The sequence below is a fragment of the Sorex araneus genome, chromosome 5 (genome assembly GCF_027595985.1).
Source record: "Sorex araneus isolate mSorAra2 chromosome 5, mSorAra2.pri, whole genome shotgun sequence".
In the NCBI taxonomy this organism is placed as follows: domain Eukaryota; kingdom Metazoa; phylum Chordata; class Mammalia; order Eulipotyphla; family Soricidae; genus Sorex; species Sorex araneus.
In genome coordinates this window covers 56,816,420-56,834,901 of record NC_073306.1, presented here as the reverse complement: position 1 = coordinate 56,834,901, position 18,482 = coordinate 56,816,420, and the positions used below count along the sequence as shown (strand labels likewise).

At 55.0% G+C, this 18,482-nt stretch overlaps 1 protein-coding gene across 1 annotated transcript; it reads left to right on the top strand.

The window, feature by feature from the left end:
* Positions 1-932: 932 nt before the first annotated feature.
* Positions 933-18,276, top strand: NECAP2 (NECAP endocytosis associated 2). Its single transcript, XM_055140149.1, has 8 exons — positions 933-1,061; positions 4,277-4,377; positions 9,080-9,184; positions 9,267-9,348; positions 10,243-10,351; positions 12,822-12,999; positions 14,911-15,010; positions 15,632-18,276. The coding sequence occupies exons 1-8, from the start codon at positions 970-972 to the stop codon at positions 15,678-15,680; spliced, it is 816 nt and encodes a 271-aa protein (XP_054996124.1). The 5' UTR covers positions 933-969; the 3' UTR covers positions 15,681-18,276.
* The last annotated feature ends 206 nt before the right edge of the window (positions 18,277-18,482 follow it).

Here is an 18,482-nt window from a genome sequence, read left to right as displayed (position 1 = left end):
CCCCATGAGCCCCGGGCACGGGAGGGTTAAACTGAGGGGGGGGGGGCAGGGTAGGGGGCATCCCACTTGAATCACTTAAGGTTTATCAAGGAGGAGTTTGGCCTTAGCGAGTTTGGCCGAGTACCAGAGGAATGACAGAGGGGAAGAGCAGAGGAGCAAAGGCTGCGAGGGCTCCAGGGAGACCCGTCCGGGCACCCACAGCTTTGCATCTCAGCCAATTGCTCTCCCACTGCTCAGGAGCCCTCGCGATACAGGGGACCAGCGGGGTGGGGGGAGCAGTGCACCGACGCTCCGGCCCTCTGAGCTGTCTCCCAGCCTAGCAATAGAATCTGTATTGAAGATTTCTGTGTAGCTCCTACAGGTCACAAAGCCCTGGAGAACAAGCCGGAGCAATAGTACAGCAGCAGGAGTCGGCCTCGCACGCGGCCAAGCCGTTTCTCTTTTTTTTCTTTTTTTGCTTTTTGGGTCACATCCGGCAATGTACAGGGGTTACTCCTGGCTCTGCACTCAGGAATCACCCCTGGCAGGGCTCAGAGGACTGGGATGCTGGGAATCGAACCCGGGTCGGCCGCGTGCAAGGCAAACGCCCTACCCGCCGTACTATTGCTCCAGCCCAACGGCCAAGCCGTTTCGACCCTCAGCATCCCATGCGGTCCCTCGAGCACCAAGAGTAAGCCCTGAGCATCGCCAGTGTGCCCCTCCCCACCAAAAAAAATCAATACATGCATAAATAAATTTGAAAAGTAAACAGAGTTCCAGGGGAAGTTGATCCCTTCCGCAAGTCGGCTCAGGGCTCTCGTCCGCGGCCTGTCTTCAGCCGGGGCCTCCAGCAGGGGGCGCGCCCGCGGGAGGGCGCGGAGCCCCGCACCCTGCCGCTCTAGCCTGGCGCTCAGGTCATAGAGCGGCCCCGCCGCTTCCGGCCCCCGCGGCGGGGCAGGGGCCGGAAGTCCGGGAGCTCGGGGCGTCGAGATGGAGGAGGGCGGCTACGAGTCGGTGCTCTGTGTCAAGCCGGAGGTGCACGTCTACCGCATCCCGCCGCGGGCCACCAACCGCGGCTACAGGTGACAGCGGGCCTGTTCCTCGCGGGCCGCCGGCCCCGACCTGGACGACACGCCCCCCCGGCCGGCGCAGGGGTGCGGGCAGGGCCGCAGGGACGCCGGGGCCGGCGGCCCGGCCAGGCCCCGCCGCGGGGAGGGGGAGGCTCGTACCTGCCCCCTGCTCAGCCTCCACTCCGGTCCTGCAAAGGGGGCTTGGGAAAGCCCCAAGCAGGAGGGGGTCGTGTCCGGCCAGAGCCGGGAAGGCGCTCTAGTTTCTTTGATTGTCATTTTTTTGGGGGCTTGGGGGTGTGTGTCGGGCAGCCACATCCAGCGGTGTTCGGGGTGGGCTACTACCTCCAGCTCGGTGCTGGGGCGGGGGTCCCCCCTGGCTGTGCTCCAGGGAAACCCTGCTGTGCTGGAGGGAAGTGGGGTGGGCGCCTGTCCCCGCCCCAGCAGCCCTTTGTTGCACCATCTCTCCCAACGCCTTGTTTACGTTTTTTGTGACTGTGCATGTCTCCTAGGTTTCGTAAGAAGATCTAGAGTATTAAAGGAAAAAGGTCATATTCCAGGCACCCTGGTCTGCGTCTTGTCTGGTGCAGGAGCAGGGCAGGGAGTGATGGTGGCAGTGCAAGAGGACAGTGGCCCAGCTGTCTGGAGAGACAGTGTTGGCCCGCACCTGGGGAGTGATGCAGGGCTGGGGCAGCTTGTCATCCTCCCACTGTATTCATGGGGGCTTCTAGTGAGCAGACATTTTATTGAGCCCCTACTACATCCCTGACATAATTGGGGAAACTGGGCCACACCCAGCTGAGCTCAGGGGCTTTTTGCTGGCTCTGTGCTCCCGAGTGATCGCTGGTGATGTGGGGCATTCAAGCCAGAGTAATCAGGCACACGCCTTATACACCTGTACATACCCTGTACTGTCTCTTCCTCCCGGGACATGGACTTTTTAGAGTGCAACTGTACCAACAATTACAAAACACTTTTGCTTTCTGTCACCGTGCTAATCCAGAGGTGGCAGCTTCTTCCCCAGTTTCCTTCAGTAGGATGGGCTTGGGCCCTCTTGGTTCCGCAAAGAGGGACAAGGGCTGGCGAGTCTGGCAAAGAGGAAACTGCTTGTCCCTCCGTTTGCATCTCCAAGTTCTGCTTAATTTGAACCTCAGGCTCCCCCGGCCCCTGGAACAGGAACTGAAACTGCATGGGCTGACTCAGGTGCTGCACCCACAGTCAGGCTGTCTTCAGCACTTTCTCCACGACTGGCGTTTGTACAGGGACTTCCAAGGAAAGCCTCCTGGAAACACCCCTCGGTTCTTATTATTGGGGGGGAGGGGAGTGGTGGTATGCCACTCAGAACCCAAATGTGAAATTCTTGCTTGGAAAGATGCTGTTGCTAGCTGTCAGTTTGTTTCCTGGGTGACTGCTTCCTGTCTAACACACCTTTGAGAATGCTTTGCTGGTGGCTGGTGTTGGAACCACTCCCTGTAGGGCTCCAGAGACAGCTGTGTGGTTCCAGGATCAAATCCAGAACATCTCGGGGCTGGAGCGATAGCACAGCGGGTAGGGCGTTTGCCTTGCACACGGCCGACCTGGGTTCGATTCCCAGCGTCCCATATGGTCCCCGAGCACCGCCAGGGGTAATTCCTGAGTGCAGAGCCAGGAGTGACCTCTGAACATAGCCGGGTGTGACTCAAAAAGCCCCCCCCCCAAAAAAAATCCAGAACATCTCACCTGCAGGACTGTGCTCTGCCACGTATACCGCATCGCCAGCCTGAGAATATATTTCTTTATTTTGATATTGGGGCCACACCCAGCTGTGCTCAGGGCTTCCTCCTAGCTCTGCACTCAGGGATCACTCCTGACAGGCTGGGGGAAACATTCGGAGTGCTGGGTGTCAGTCCCAAGACAGCTGCCTGCAAGGTGCATGCATACAGCAACCTTACTCTCCAGCCCATTTAGGGAAATTTTTTCTTTTTTTTCCTGTTTGGGGGCCACATCCAGCATGCTTAGGGCTTGCTTCTGGTTCTGTGCTCAGGGATCACTCCTGGTGGGTTTGGGGGACCATATGTGTTGCTGGGGAGCAGACCAGGTCAGCCAAGTGCAAGGTCAATGCCCTGCCAGTTGTATTCTCACTCAGCCTGTTTGGGGAAATTTTTAAAGAAAATTCTGTGGTTTAGATTCCAGTGAAGTAAACCACGACATTAGAACATTCTCAGCTAACATACTGAAGCACTACTAACACATACACACACATGTTTTCTGTGACTGATCCCACCTGCAGTGGCAGAGGGAACAGCTGCAATAGAGAGCCATCACCCGACTCCTTTTATTTGAGGGGGGTGTTGGGCCACAATCGGTAATGCTCAGGGGTACTCCTCACTTGCACTCAGGAATTACTTCTTTTTTATAAAGTTCAACTATCTTTTTTTTTTTCACAGTTACTAAGATGTTGACTGGTTTTAGTCATACAGTGTTCCTTCCCGTCACCAGTGTACATTTCCCACCACCAGTGTCTCTAGTGTCCCCCCGCCTCCCCCACACACTGCCTCTATGTCAGGCACATTTCTCTTCTCTCTCTCTCTTTCTCTCTCTCTCTCTTCCCCCCTTTCTCCCTACCCCTCTCCCTTCCTCCCTCTCACGTTTCTTGGGGGACCATACGGGATGCCAGGGATCAAACCCAGGCCAGCTGCTTGCAAGGCAAGTTCCTTACCTGCTGTACTATCTCTCTGACCCCCCACTTTTAGAAAAAAAAGTTTGTCGGTTCTAGGTTTTGTTGTTGCTTTTTTAATTTTTGTTTTGGGGCCACACCTGGCGATGCTCAGGGTTACTCCTGGCTCTGCACCCAGGGATCACTCCTGGCGCATTGGGGGGACCATATGGGATGCTGCGGATGGAACCCGGGTGGGCTGCATGCAAAGCAAGTGCCCTACCCACTGTACTATCCTTTTGGCCTCCAGACACTGACTTCTACTGGCTCCCAGCCCCGTATGGGTTCACCTAACTGTGGACGTCACAGAAAATTACTTTAACATGCATTTATGGCTTGTTGCCAGTAAACCTTTGATCGGAATAGCTACCTACTTTATATACCTGGGATTGCTTAAACTTTTTTCTCTGATGAAAATGGGCTGCCAGTGAGAAAGTTGAAGCAGCCCTGGCAGGTTGACTGAGCACGCAACCCCGTGCCTGTATTGTGGGAGCCGCCACTGGCAAAGGCTTATTGGGGGTTTTTGTCCCCGTAGGGCTGCGGAGTGGCAGCTGGACCAGCCGTCATGGAGTGGCCGGCTGCGGATTACTGCAAAGGGGCAGGTGGCCTTCATCAAGCTGGAAGACAGGACCTCAGGTAAAGCCACGGGAGGCCTGTGCGGGGCCCCATCTCTGGAGGGACACGTGGCCCACGGGCCCTTGATGCCACCTGAGCTGTAGATGTAGATGTCACTGTCCCCGGGGTAAAGGGAGCATTTCCTGTCAGACACCTGTTCCTTCTGGTGGGTCCTGAAGAAAATGCTAGTTTGGAGTCCAAGCAGAGGGACGGTCCAGGTTAATCCCAGAGCTTTCTCCTGGGAAGATGGGCCAGGTGGAGACTCGCAGCCTCTGTTGCGGGGCTCTTCCTCAGGAATTTGTTTATCATCTAAGCGGCAACTCCCCAGAGCCGACCGCGCCCACTAACTGCCAGGGCCGGAACCGACCTACTCAGCAGTTCCTGTGCCGAGAGACAAGCCCTGCCGGTGCAGGGGCGGTATCAGCTGGCAGGGCCACTTGGCGAGGTCTCCAGAAGGCCTGTGCCATCCGTGCTGCCTCTGGGTGGCCGGTGGGGGGGAAGTTCGACCCAGCACAGCCCACTGAGCAGAGACCCGGCCTGGGGCCCGCTCGGCCAGCAGCCTCGGCCTCCAGTTTCTTTCTTCATTCAGTCAGAGACTTGCCTGGGTGAATTGGCATCAAGTGCAGACGCTCACAGGCAGAACTGACTGCCTCTCAGCACAGTGCCGCCCCTTGACTGTGGGTCCGTGGGCCAGCCACGTGACCCCTGGCACTGTGGCCTCCTTTTTGATGAAATGGAGTTCAGGCCAGAGCATGAATTGAGGATTCTGAAGAGGCAGCAGCTGAGGCTTGGCCAGAGGTCTCCAGTCCTGAGATTTGCTGGATTTCCCCTGCTGGTGTCATGAGGGAAAGGTCACACCTGTTTCCTGGGGCCTTGGGAACTGTGAACTTTGCATGTGGCCAACCCTCGTTTGCAGGGTCCTCCCCGATGAGATCTTAGCTTGGGGCTCAGCCCATTGGGTCATTTGTCTCTTAGTTTCCCATCACTCGGGGCCAGAGTTTCTTAGCCTCAGTAAAGGCCAAATGAGTGTTGTGGGGCCCTTTAGTCTAATTTAAGATATTTGCTCCAGAGAAGGAGTACATTAGGTTAGGCGCTTGTTCTGCGTGCAGCTAGCTGATTGCGGTTTAATCCCTGGCACCATATCTGTGTGGTCGCTTGTGCCCCTCCAGGAATGATCCCTGAACAGAGCCAGGAGTGAGCCCTGAGTGTGGTCCAGACACCCACCCCATGGCCCAAAAATGATACTTAGCAACATCCTGGGCTGCTGCCTGCTAACTGCTGGTAGCAGCCCCAAGTTTGGACAACCAAAACTGTCTGCAGATGTCCCTCGGGCAACAGGGAACAGAACCCTCCTGACTTGAGCACTCTGCTCCGGAGTAGCAGGTGTCAGCTGACCCTTCAGACTTAGGGACCAGAGAAACTGGCACCGTGCCATGATGTGAGGGGTCATGGATTTTGATTGAAACTTCGTGTGGGCTAGGACTGGAGCTCTAGCACAGTGGGTAAGATGCTTACCTTACACACAGCCAACCCGTGTTCGATCCCCAGTACCTCATATGATCCCCGGAGCACTGCCAGGAGTAACCCTTGAGAATCGCCAAGTGCAGCCCAACGCAAAATAGAACAGAATTCATGTGAGCTGAGGTCACTTAGAAGTGGTTACACATATGCTTTTCACGCGTTCCCCTGAGAACTGCTGGGAGTGATCCCCCAGCAGCCTGCAATGAGTAGCCCCTGAGCACTGCCGTTTATGGACCCAGACAAAAGCTGAACAGATGATCACACAGCTACCCTTGTACACATGATTAAGTAGAAAAATATTTGGGTAAATACTTAAAGATTTAACCAAGGGGCCGGAGCGATAGCACAGCGGGTAGGGCGTTTGCCTTGCACGCGGCCGACCCGGGTTCGATCCCCGGCATCCCATATGGTCCCCCAAGCACTGCCAGGAGTAATTCCTGAGTTCAGAACCAGGAGTAACCCCTGAGCATCGCTGGGTGTGACCCAAAAAGCAAAAAAAAAAAAAAAAAAAAAGATTTAACCAAATCTGGAGATACCGTGGTAGGGTGCTTGCCTTATACCTAGCCAACCCAGGTTTGATCCTTGGCACCCCATATGGTACTCTGAGCACCGTGAGGAGTGATCCCTGAGCACAGAGCCATGAGTAAGCCCTGAGCATCTCCAGGTGTGGCCCGCAAAAACAAAGCAGACAAATTTAAGGCACCTACAGATAGGCATATGCAAAAGACGTTTCTCGCTCCAATTTTTGCTTGCTAAGTTGGTGCCTCATTGTACTACGGAGAGTTGTAATTAGTCAGTGCACGGGAGATGGGGTGGGCCAGACCTGGCTGTGCTCAGGGTCCACTCCTGGCAGTGTTTCAGGGTCCACATGCAGTGGCAGGGATCAGACTGGGGTCTGGCGCACGCAAGACAAGCGCCTAACCCCTGTACTGTTACTGTCTCTTCAGCCCTCTGTGTTTTTTGTTTTAGTGAAGCAACATAGTTTTTACTGAGTGAAACTTGCTTAAAAAGATGTGAGAGAGGGGGCTGGAGTGATAGCACAGCGGGTAGGGCGTTTGCCTTGCACGCGGCCGACCCGGGTTCGATTCCCAGCATCCCATATGGTCCCCTGAGCACCGCCAGGGGTAATTCCTGAGTGCAGAGCCAGGAGTGACCCTTGTGCATCGCCAGGTGTGACCCAAAAAGCAAAAAAAAAAAAAAAGATGTGAGAGAAATCACATCGGATGGGATGTAAAGTAGAAGGCAACTAATCTTGATTAAGAGAATATTAACACACAAGGCTCAACCTATTAGTAATGTTAGTAATCTGTTAGCATGTTAGTAATCTCTTCTACAAGAACTTAGTGGCTCCAGTGTGAGATACAGCAATCTTCACACACTTTCTTTTAAGGAAATCATTTTTGATCATTTCAGCAAATTGGTCAGAGCAAGCAATACAAAATAAATTATTTAGGGCCTGCCATTGGGCCAGGCATGTGCTGTGGTTGGGAAAATAGGAAATAATGGTGATGGGAAGGTGTGATGGTGGTGGGATTGGTATTGGAACATTGAATGTAATAAATCACTGAGCAATTTTATATAAATAAATAAATTTTGTTTAGAAAAGGATACAAAGAGGCCATATCTACCTGCTCTTGTTAACTATATTAAAGACTGGGGTTGAACGTGCTAAGAAAAAAATAGGGGACTACATAAATAAATGAGATAGTGGCAAAAAAGAGAGAAAGATGTGAGAGGAGAGAAAGAGGAGAAATAGGTGTTCAGAGAGAATATGGGCTTACCCAGAGTGGAAAGGCTGAGCCAGAGTGATAGTGCAGCAGGTAGAGCATTTCCCTCTATGTGACTGACCTGTGTTCAGTCCCCATATGTTCCCCCAAGCCTGCCAGGAGTAAGACTGAGCATGGATAATGGATAGCTGGGTGTGGCCCAACGACCAAAAAAAAAAAAAAAAAACCACTGGCAGAAAAAGCAAAGAAACAAAGAGATAAGCTCAAGAACATGGGCTTGCGAGCCAGCCATTCTTCTGTCTCCCTATCCTCCTGTCTCCCCTTCCCCCTCCTCCCCCTCCTCCCCCTCTCTCTTTATTTTTCTTATATTTTACTTAAAGAAAACCCTGCCCTCACTGTGCATACCAGTCCTAGGCCGGCCCCCCTGCACTGTGGCGGATGTTAATGGAGACAAAGACTTGCACACACACACAAGCCACGCACCCGCTCACCGTCCTCTCACACTGGCAGGGGCTCCTCTGGAAACCCGTCACTTATTTTGTGGGGTGAGGATTGGGCCATCTTTTTTTTTCTTTTTGGATCACACCTGGCAATGCTCAGGGGTTATTCCTGGCAGTGCTCGGGGGACCATATGGGATGCTGGGAATCGAACCCAGGTCGGCCACATGCAAGGCAAATGCACTACTCGCTGTGCTATTGCTCCAGCCCCAGGAATGGGCTGTCTTTGGCAGGCCTCAGGGGCTCCTTGGGGCTGTGCTGCTCAGGGGACCATATAGCGCCGGGGTCCAACCCAGCCTCCCTTGTGCAGAGCAAGTGCTCTCGCCCTGGCCCCCAGAAGACAGGTCACTCTTCCGTCCTGTCTCTGCGGTTACGTTAGGTCAGCCTGCTCCAGCTACCTCCCACAGAGGTGTGCTCCTTCCCACCACGTCCCCAGCCCCTCTGCAGTCTTTCCAAGGTATGACAGACCCACCTGCCCCAGCATCCTCACCGCCAGGGGCCAGGCGACCAGCCGCTCCAGCCATCGTCCTCAGGGTGGAGCTCCCGCATTACTAGAGTGCGCAAATGTGCAAAGGGCCAGGGTTGAAGCTACTTACCTTGCCCGAAGCTAACATGGGTTTGATCCCCTGCACCCCATATGGTTGTGGTCTCCTCGCTGCCTCCCGTCCCAGCAACTGCCGGGCGTGGTCTCTGAGGGCAGAGACAGGAATAAGCTCTAGATACCACCAAACTCAAAAGAAAAAGAATGGGCCAGGCATTTTATTATGTTCCATAGAATCTGTTCTCAGTGTTTGGCAGTTTGAAATATGAGGGGATGAGATCTGTAAGCAGGCGCTCCTGCCCGCATGTTTCCGTGGCCCAGAGTGGGCCTGGTCTGGGTTCCAGAGGGCAGTCTGCCTGCCCGTGTCACGGGAGTGAGCCCTGCAAGAACAGCCTCAGAGGGGAGGCCGCAGGCTGACCCTGGTGTATGCTTTCAGGGGAGCTCTTTGCCCAGGCCCCAGTGGACCAGTTTCCTGGCACAGCCGTGGAGAGCGTGACAGACTCCAGCAGGTACTTTGTGATCCGCATCGAAGATGGAAACGGTAGGTGCGGGCCGTGGCGCGTGATCCCCCAAAAGAGGGGCTGTCTTCCTTGACAGTGGCCCTGACCATGTGCCATCCCCAGGGCGACGGGCGTTCATTGGAATCGGCTTCGGGGACCGAGGAGATGCCTTTGACTTCAATGTGGCGTTGCAGGACCATTTCAAGTGAGTGGCACCTGGTGCTGTCTCCTGTCTCCGGCCAGACACCCAGGAGGTTGGGTGTGCTTCTTCGGCTCGGAGGGCCTCAGGAAAACCTGGGGCTCCTGGGGGGCAGGTCCCACCTCTCTTCCCTCTGTGGTCTCTGTGCAACTGTCTCCTTTACCTGACACCCACCCCTGTCACCCGGTCAGCTGCCCTGCCTTTAAGGGGTCCATCTCCTCTGTCAGACCCCCGTGTTTTTCCTGGTCTGTCTCTGCGACATGGCTGATGCACTTGATTCCTTCCCAGACCCTAGGTAGTCCTTTCCGGGACTTCAGACAGCAGGAACGACTGCTCCTTCCCTTGGGCAGGCTCCCTCCACTGCCCATGAGTCAGGGTGCCGCTGACTCTGCCTGGCCTTGTACCATATAGCTGCTGGAGGGTGTGTGTGGGATGGGGGCCAATGCGTTGCTCTGTTGCTCTGTATTCCCCAAGCCTGTGTGTGCCTTATCTCAGTCTCTGTATGTGATACATTATCTCCATCTCAGTCTGTGTGTGTACCTTATCTCAGTCTATCTGTGTGTACCTTATCTCATTCTCAGGTTCTGTGTGTGTGTGTGTGTTCCCTTCCTTATCTCAGGCCAAGTTCTAGGAGAAGAGGGCCTGGCCCTCTGGTTTCCTGGAGACGAGTGGGCCCTTTGCATAGACAAGTGCCTTCTTTGAGTTTCCCTCCGTTCTGTAAGAGGTATAGACTTCTCATTCCCTCAGACTGGTAAAGTAATGTCATTCAGTGAGGCCCGAATTCAGCAGCACTGCCACACCTGTTCTCGCCATTCCTCCTCTCGGGGGCTGGCAGGAGGCCTGACGTGGGGGTGGGGGTGCAGAGTTTCTGGTTCACCCCCTTCTTTCTCCTCTCCTCAGGTGGGTGAAACAGCAGTGTGAATTTGAAAAACAGGCTCAGAACCCAGACCAGATCCCCAAGTTGGACCTGGGCTTCAAAGAGGGCCAGACCATCAAGCTGAACATTGCGGTGAGTGCCCTGCACCCTGGACGGGGCGGCCCCAGCCCGAGGCCCATCGCTCCTCCCGCAGAGCTCCAGCGCTTCCCGATCTGTTGCCAGGAGCTGAGCTGAGGGAGAAACACATGGTGACAGAAGAGCTTGTCCGACCTAGAGCCACCCTCAGTGCAGCCCAGAGTTAGGGCTCCAGGGAGGCATCCTGGGAGGGGCCTGAGGTGACTCCGCAGAGGGGACGGCGTCTTCAGAGCCTTGTCCTGGGTGGGAGAGCGGGGGTCCGCATGCTTGTCCCCAGCTGTGTCTTGGCCTTGGGCCTGTCGTGAGGGCCACTTGGGAGTTGGGTCCTGCTCCGTCCTGGTGCTGCTGTGCCTGGTCCCCCGGGGTCTTGGTCCTGAGCAGACTGCAGACTGCAGGCCTGGCACCCCCTCAGCTCCTGCTGGGAGTCGGGAAAGGTGGGGCTGGGCTGGGTTGCCAGTGTTTGGCTTTTCACCTGCCTACGAAAGTGGAGACGAGTGACTTGGGGGAAACCAACAACCTCATGGATTTTTTTTTTTTTTTTTGGTCAGAAGCAACCTGTAATGCTTAAATAATGCTCTTTCTCTTTACTTCTATCTCTCCTCTCTTCTGCTTCGCGCTGGTGATGATTTGGGACCCTTGAAGTTGGCCGGCTGGCCTTAGGAGGAAATGCAGGTCCTCCCCAGTGGACTGGTTGGGCTGAGATTCTTTCTCTTGCTTGGAAGAACTAACATTTAATGATCATCGGCTGTGTGCCAGGTAGTGTTGGTTTTTCTGTTTTATTTTTCAGGCATTTTCTCATGGAAATCAAAGAGTCGCCCTTTTTGTAGCAAAGTGGACACTCAGAGCTCAGGACCCCACGCGGCTGCACTCTCACTGCGGTCTGGCCCCAAGGGTCACTACCTGTGATTGAGCTGCTGTTCTCCTCATGTGCAGGGCCCACGTTTGCTCCAGTTTTGTTACTTATGCTGGTTTCTGGCTCCAATTTGGTGCCCAAGGGTTTGGCCACGTGCTTGGGTTTTGCTTTTCCAGGGGTGGGGGTCAAACATGGCCTCACACCTGCAAGACAAATCTGAGCTACAAACAAACCAGCCTGGGTTTGTTTGCCTTTTATGTTTTTCATCAAAGTATATATATGATACACGAAAGTGCATGCTTCATTAAGTGCAGGGCTCAGTGAAATTGGTTTTTCTTTTTGTGGGGAGGCCACACCCAGCAGTGTTCAGGGTTTACTCCGGTTTTGTGCTCAGAGGTCACTCCAGTTGGCACTTGGGGGACCCTGTGTGGTGCCAGGAAGCCAACTGGCATTGACCACTTGCACAGCAAGCACCTTCATGCTTGGGCTATCTCATCTGCCCTTGTGAAATTCTTTTGTGTATGTGACATAAGACAGTTTCTATTAAAAACTATTAGAAAGTTGTGAGGGGAGAGAGAGAGAGGGAGAAGTACATGTTTGAGAGAGAACACGGGCTTCTCCAAAGTGCAAATTAATAAACGGATAAGCAAGTAAGATGCATGTTCAAGGGAGAAATTGGTCTTGAAGAGCAAGGCCCTCAGTGAATTATTAAAAGCCAAATGTTGGGGCTGGAGCGATAGCACAGCAGGTAGGGTGTTTGCCTTGCACGTGGCCGACCCGGGTTCGATTTCCAGCTTCCCAGATGGTCTCCCAAGCACCGCCAGGAGTAATTCCTGAGGGCACGAGCCAGGAGTAACCCCTGTGCATCGCCGGGTGTGACCCAAAAAGCAAAAAAAAAAAAAAAAGTCAAACTTGTCTACATACAGCGTTCCCAGATCAAGAAGCGGATCATTTGTGCTCAAGGGCCCTCGCCTCTTTCCTTCTGCTCAGCACTCCTCCTATAACGGCTCTCCTGACGCTACCGCTCTAGGCTCTGCTGTTGACTTTCTCAGGGATCGTACACTTCCTACTCCTTCGTAGGTCAGCTCTTCCTTTGCTAGCGTAGGCTTGGTGAAGCATGCGTGCTGCTGCGGATGGCTTCTTCCTTCTCGTTGTCGGGAGGGTGTAGCCGCTCCCTTCCCCGTTGAGCGGTGAGCATTGCACTTCGGGCCACTTACGAGTAGTGTCGCTGCGATGGGCCAGCCTTGTGTCTTAGGAGCCCAACCTGCGTTTCTGCTGAGGATCTAAATGTCTGGGGTGGAACCTCACCTCACCAGTTCACGTGTCCAGCCCTGGTTGCTCCACCCGCTGCTCAGTACTTAGCAGCCTCTGATTCCGCCATTCCGGTGCCCGGAGCTTTGCTGAGCCATGAAGCCGGGCGCTGGGATTTCCACGAAATGCACTTGTGTTCTCTGTCAATGGGGGGTGATTGAGTAGCGCCCAAGGGTGGATGGCTTCGGGCCAGGTTTAGTTACAGATGTCTGGGCCCAGAGGACAACATGGGTCTGCTCGGAGGATTTTCTGCTGGCCGGGGGACTCCTGCAGAACTGACGCGTTCGCGTTCCTCTCCTTTAGAACATTAAGAAGAGGGAAGGGACAGCTGGGACCCCGCGAGCCCGGCCTGCGAGCACCGGGGGACTGAGCCTGCTCCCGCCTCCCCCAGGGGGGAAGGCCTCCACCCTGGCCTCTCCCCCTGGGGAGCACGTGGCCATGGAAGGGTCAATCATCCCACCAGCAGTGGCTCCTGGCTCAGGTGAGTGCTGACCGTCTACCCTGGGGCCCGTGGGTGCAGCTCTGTCCTCTGGCTTCCCTCCCTCGTCTCCGGACATGATGAGCAAAGGGGAGCACCACACGGGGTCTCCCGCACAGACGCACAGCTTCCTCTGCTCCCCTGGTGCTCACTGCTCACCCCAGGAGGGCCTGTCTGCCTCTGCCCACTGAGCCCGTGGAATCATCAGCAGGTGGAATCCTAGTTCTTGGAGGCTGTTCCGTGGGTACTGAGCTAGTGGGGGAGGGAGACGGGCTCCTGTCTGGTAGGAGAGAAAGTCACAGTCATAGCCACCAAACATACGGAGACCTCTGGCATAATCTGGGATGGCTTCATGGTAGAGGTGTCACTGAGCTGGGCCTTGAAGGGAGGAGAATGGGGCAGGGGACATGTCGCCTTCCAGACAGAGAAGGGCATGAGTAAGGCTTGAGCACTAAAGCCCCGGTGCACTGTGGGAGATGGAGGCAGTATGCAGTATGGGGTCTGCTGGTAGGGTGGTGAGAAGCAGTGAGCGGTAGACTGGGAGCATGCCCCTCGGGGAGATCGTGGGGTCCTGGGGGCACACTGGCCCCTCCCCCAGGCAGCAGTGCTGGTGCTGTTCCATGCATGAGGGTGTCTGTGGCGACCCTGGTATTCCAGGAGTGTCTTTTTTATTCTATTTGGGTCACACCCGGCGATGCTCAGGGGTTACTCCTGCTCTGCACTCAGGAATTACCCCTGGCGGTGCTCGGGTGACCATATGGGATGCTGGGAATGGAACCCGGGTCGGCCGCGTGCAAGGCAAACGCCCTACCTGCTGTGCTATTTCTCCAGCCCTCCAGGAGTGTCTTGTGCCAGCCTCTGACAGTCCCTCTACCTCCCCTCCTGGCTTCTTGGCCCAGTCAGAAGCTCATCTGGTGCCCCCAGCACATGATTGTCCCAGGCCCTCCCCCACCAGGCACTCTGGGGCAGGGTCAGCAGGAAGCTGCTGCTTTTTCCCTCTGAAGCCTGGACATTGGGGACCTTGAACCCCTGTGTGGAGGACCCATCTCCCCGGAGCGTGGCCAGGGTAACCGACAGTTGACCACTCCTGAGACCAGGCGTCTTGTTTTGGGGGGTGAGGGACGCTGGGCCTCCTGGCTTCTTGGCCCAGTCACAGTTACAACCGGCTGTGCTCAGAGTCACAGCAGCTTGTTGGGAAGGACGGGGCAGACACGTGGCAGCGCCGAGGGAAGTGCCACAGAGACCGGTCCCACTGCCTCCTGGTTTGCCTCTCAGTGAAGAGTCAGAAGAAGTACTGGAGTGTGTGATGCTACCGCGGGTAGGGCGTGTGCCTTGTACGCAGCCACGTGGGTTCCATACCTGGTATCCCATATGGTCCCCTGTGCCTGCCAGGAGTGATCCCTGAGCACAGAGCCAGAAGTAAGCCTTCAGCTTCACCAGGTGTGGCTCAAAAAAGAGCCACCAAAAATACCAGCTTTTGGTGGGCTCCCTCCAGCCCCAGTCTTTGACTCATGAAACTCAGAGCCTGCCTGGCTTATAATTTCCTGGGTCTAGCCCAGTCACTTTGAAGCAGGCTTTCTTGGGCAGTCACCTTGGCTTGGGGGTGGATGTTCTCCATTCCCAAGGCCGGGGCTGGTGAGAGTAAGTGGGAAGAGAGTTCCAGCATAGGTGGTTGAAGGCAAGGCGAGCTTAGAGGGTGCGGAGAGATGTGGGGCTCCCCTCTCTGTGTAGCTGTCCTCGTCTCCGGGGTGTGGGAAGGCGGCAGACACGTGGCCGAGTGCTCATTGGTGTTGGCGGCTCAGAAGCCCATCTGCGTCTCACTCAGCCACTGGAATCATGAGGCCTATCCCAGGGCCACCGGGGCCATCAGAAAGAGGTTTCTGACTCCTGTCTTTTCCTCCCTGGCCAACTCAGGGTCATCAGCAGGAAGTGCCACTGTTTCCTGGCCTCAGCCCAAGCCTACGGCAACGACCCCCACTGCAGACATCTGGGGTGACTTCACCAGATCCACCAGGTGAGGAGAGGGGTGTTCTCCATGGGGCCGTGGGGCCGGGACTGTTTCCCTAAAATCCCTGGGCCACTGCGGGTGTCCGAGCAGCAGCTTGGTGTGGACCTTGCTAGGACAGAGCCCCGATGTCTGCGTTTGGTGCCGCTCCCCACTGCCCCGTGTCCTGGGCCAGCTGTGGCAGCCTTTCCAGTCTTTCCCTCACCCACACCCCAGGACCGCCATCTCCCATCTCCCCAGATACCCCAGAGCTCTGGACTGAGAGACAGTAGGGGTTCTAGCCATGGCCCAGCCTCCAGACACATCTGCCCTCAGCACCTTCCCTCCCCTGGTTCCAGAATGTTCCTTGCCTTGCCCTGGGGCAGAATGAAAGGATGCCCACTGCCTCTTGCCCTCTTGTTACAGGGACAAGCAGTAGGACAGGAATGAGGACACCTTTTAAAGGAGAGCAAAGCATTCCCACGGTGTGGGTCATCTGGCCTCAGCTCTGCACCCGTGGCTCCAATGGGCGTGGCCCATTTACAGGAAAACTTAATAAAACCAGGCCGAAGTTTGGGTGCGTTTGGGTTGTAGTTTGCATTTTCAAGCCTATGAATCTCTGACTTCTTCCCCCCATCTTTCCCTTTACAGACCCGCTTCCAGCCAGACCCAGCCAGGCACAGGCTGGGTGCAGTTTTGACTGGGCACAGCTCCCTCTTCCTCACTCGGTTTCTGGAGAGGCACTGCCACCTCCAGCCTGAGGAAGGAAGGAGGAGCACACACTCCCCGGCCAGCCTGACTCTCGACCCACGGGGCCCATGAGACCGTAAATCGGCACCACGTCACTCCTTCCCGTGGGATCCCAGTGTGTCCCCTGAGGGCAAAAGTGAAGCTCCGCCGGCATCCCTGGCCCCGTCTGTCCTCGGGACACGAGCGAGTCCTGAGACTGCTGCTTCCGTCACGATGACCCGGTTAAGCGCCCAGCCCGGAGAGGGACTGCAGCTTCCCAGGCACGGCCCGCTCACGTGCTCCCTGTCCAGGAGGGCTTTCTGCACTCCCGCTGGCGGTTCCGCACGTCCCGGCGCCTGAGGAGAGGTTCCTTTCTGATCTCCAGCACCTTGATGGGCTGCCGCCTGAGCGGAGAAGCAGGAGGGAACTGTGGAGTATCGGCCCACTTTTAAGAACTCGTCCTTGTGTCGCTAACATACTGATCTGCACTCACTTGTCTTTGCAAAAGGAACCGCCCGCGCCGCTTGCCCCACGGGGCGCTCTGAAAGCACCCACAGGCCTGGGCAGGAAGCTGCCAGAAGCAGCGCTCAGCTGGGCCCAATGGCCTGGTTTCCGTTTCCCAGGCCAGGTGTGCACTGAAGGGCCTAGACGGCTCTGTAGCCTGGTGGAAGTGCTTGGACAGGAAAAGCCATTTCCATGGTGGGGGGAGGGGGGCAAGGCCCTTCCTGTCCCCTGGCGGCTCTCTGAGCTCTCGGCAGTTTCCAGTGGCCTTAATTGTCTCCTTGGTGGCTCCTGAAGTGCCTTGTCTGCAGACAACCTCTTTGTTTCTGTTTCTGGAACTGTACCTGCCAGGCAGAAGGAACTCAGAACAAACCGGAAGTCCAAGGTTGTCTGCATTACTGGTTTGTTAGAAATTTTATCTGAGTGCATCTCTGAGTTTGCTTTTATTGACTTATTACCTCTTAATTGTAAGATTACTTTTCTGAAGGAATAAGACAGCTGAAGAAACGAGTTGACCTTTCTGTGGGACCAGATTTCTGATTTTAAAAAAAATAAAATGTTTTTACTTCTGTTGAGTAACAGAACCTGAGTGGCATGTTGAGTTTCAACATGTTTTTAGATGCTCAAACCTCCAGGTGTCAGAGCTGCCCTTCGTACCTCTGGAAGAGCCCAGTCTTTGTCATTCTAGGGGCAGCCCTGAAAGTCACTCACATCGTTCATTTGCTAAGGACCCTGCAGTGAAAAGGCTGTGCTAGGTGCCTGACCCCTTCTGACCCAGAGGGGCTCCTGCCTCTAACCGAAACCTCTGCCGAAGTTTCTCCCTAGATGGTTGGGACAGATGCTATAGGACTAAGGCTCTTGCCTTGCCATGTCACCAATCCCAGTCTAGTCCCCAGCACTGTCAGGGGTTACTCCTGAGATCACCAGAGAATGAAAAGGGCCTTAGCACTTCCTGTGCCTTTGGGTTCTATAAGAAGGACCCTTTTCTTGTAGTCCAGAGGAGACAAAGATTAGCATGGAGGATCCCTTTTGCTGCTTTAGGGGCCCTGTCTAGAGATTGCTCCTAGCTCTGCACTAAGGAATTATGCCTGGCAGTGCCCCGGGGACCACATGGGCACCACATGGGGTGCCAGGGATGAACCTGGGATTCAAGCACCTACCTGCTATACTATCACTCTGGCCCACATCAAAGGATTCTTGAGGAGTGAACCTCTTCCTTTATTTCCCATTACTTCCCATCTTGTAAGTGCTTGAAGTCAGGAAATGAAGATCAGATTTAGAAAATTCTCCAAAGTGTAGTTCGGTAATCCAAGGTAAGCCTTTTGGTTCTAGAGGTAGATTTGGGATTTGGATCTCGGGTGTTTCTGGTTAGATGTGTGACCACAGGCTCTGCTAATAAGTCTTAGGGGAGGCATAGAAAACCCTGTAAGTGGGGCTGGAGTGATAGCACAGCGGGTAGGGCATTTGCCTTACATGCGGCTGACCCGGGTTCAATTCCCAGCATCCCATATGGTCCCCTGTGCACCACCAGGAGCAATTCCTGAGTGCAAATCCAGGAGTTTTGCACTCAGGAATTGTGCATCGCACACCTCTGTGCATCGCCAGGTGTGACCTGAGAAGCAAAAACAAAACAAAAAAAACCCTGTAAGTTCCTATTCCTGCAATTTGATCTTAAGCCTTTATCTGGAATCACTGTGATGGAGTAAGCAGCACAGATCTCACCAGAAATATACCTGGAGGCATTTGAAGGAGGCACAGGACAGGAGAATGTGCCCCATCATCAAGACAAGTCCCAGCTGAAAATCAACTGTGGCATCAGGGTCCCCCAGGAAAGCCACATTGTAAACAAGGCTTCTCTTTAAGTAGACCCTTGACTGGAGTTTCCAAACTGGTGGGAGACGGGGTGGTTAAAATAGCAGATGAGGGGCTGGAGCAATAGAGCAGGTAGGGTGGTTGTCCTGCATGTGATCCACCTGGGCTCGATCCCTGGTATCCCATACGGTCCCCCAACCCTGCCAGGAGTCAGCCCTGTGCTCTGCCAGATGTGGCCCCAAAACCAAGAATAAAAAGCAGATGAACATGGAGTGTGGTTTGTGATTTGCTGTGCTCCGTGCCAGGAAAAGCAGGTACTCTCGAGTGGGAGCGACAAAATGACCCTCCTGAGCCCCACTCATGGTATTCGTGCCCTGGTGTAGGCTGGGTGGGTGGCTTCAGCCAACGGTACAGGTGAAATGCTGCCCAGACAATGAGCTTGGAGCCATCCTCTGGTTGG

Bases quoted from the DNA above. Each gene is read 5' to 3' on its own strand.
- NECAP2 (XM_055140149.1), top strand. From the start codon at position 970: ATGGAGGAGGGCGGCTACGAGTCGGTGCTCTGTGTCAAGCCGGAGGTG. The intron at 13,000-14,910 runs GTGAGTGCTGAC...TGGCCAACTCAG, and splicing joins AGCAGTGGCTCCTGGCTCAG to GGTCATCAGCAGGAAGTGCC. The intron at 15,011-15,631 runs GTGAGGAGAGGG...TTCCCTTTACAG, and splicing joins GACTTCACCAGATCCACCAG to ACCCGCTTCCAGCCAGACCC.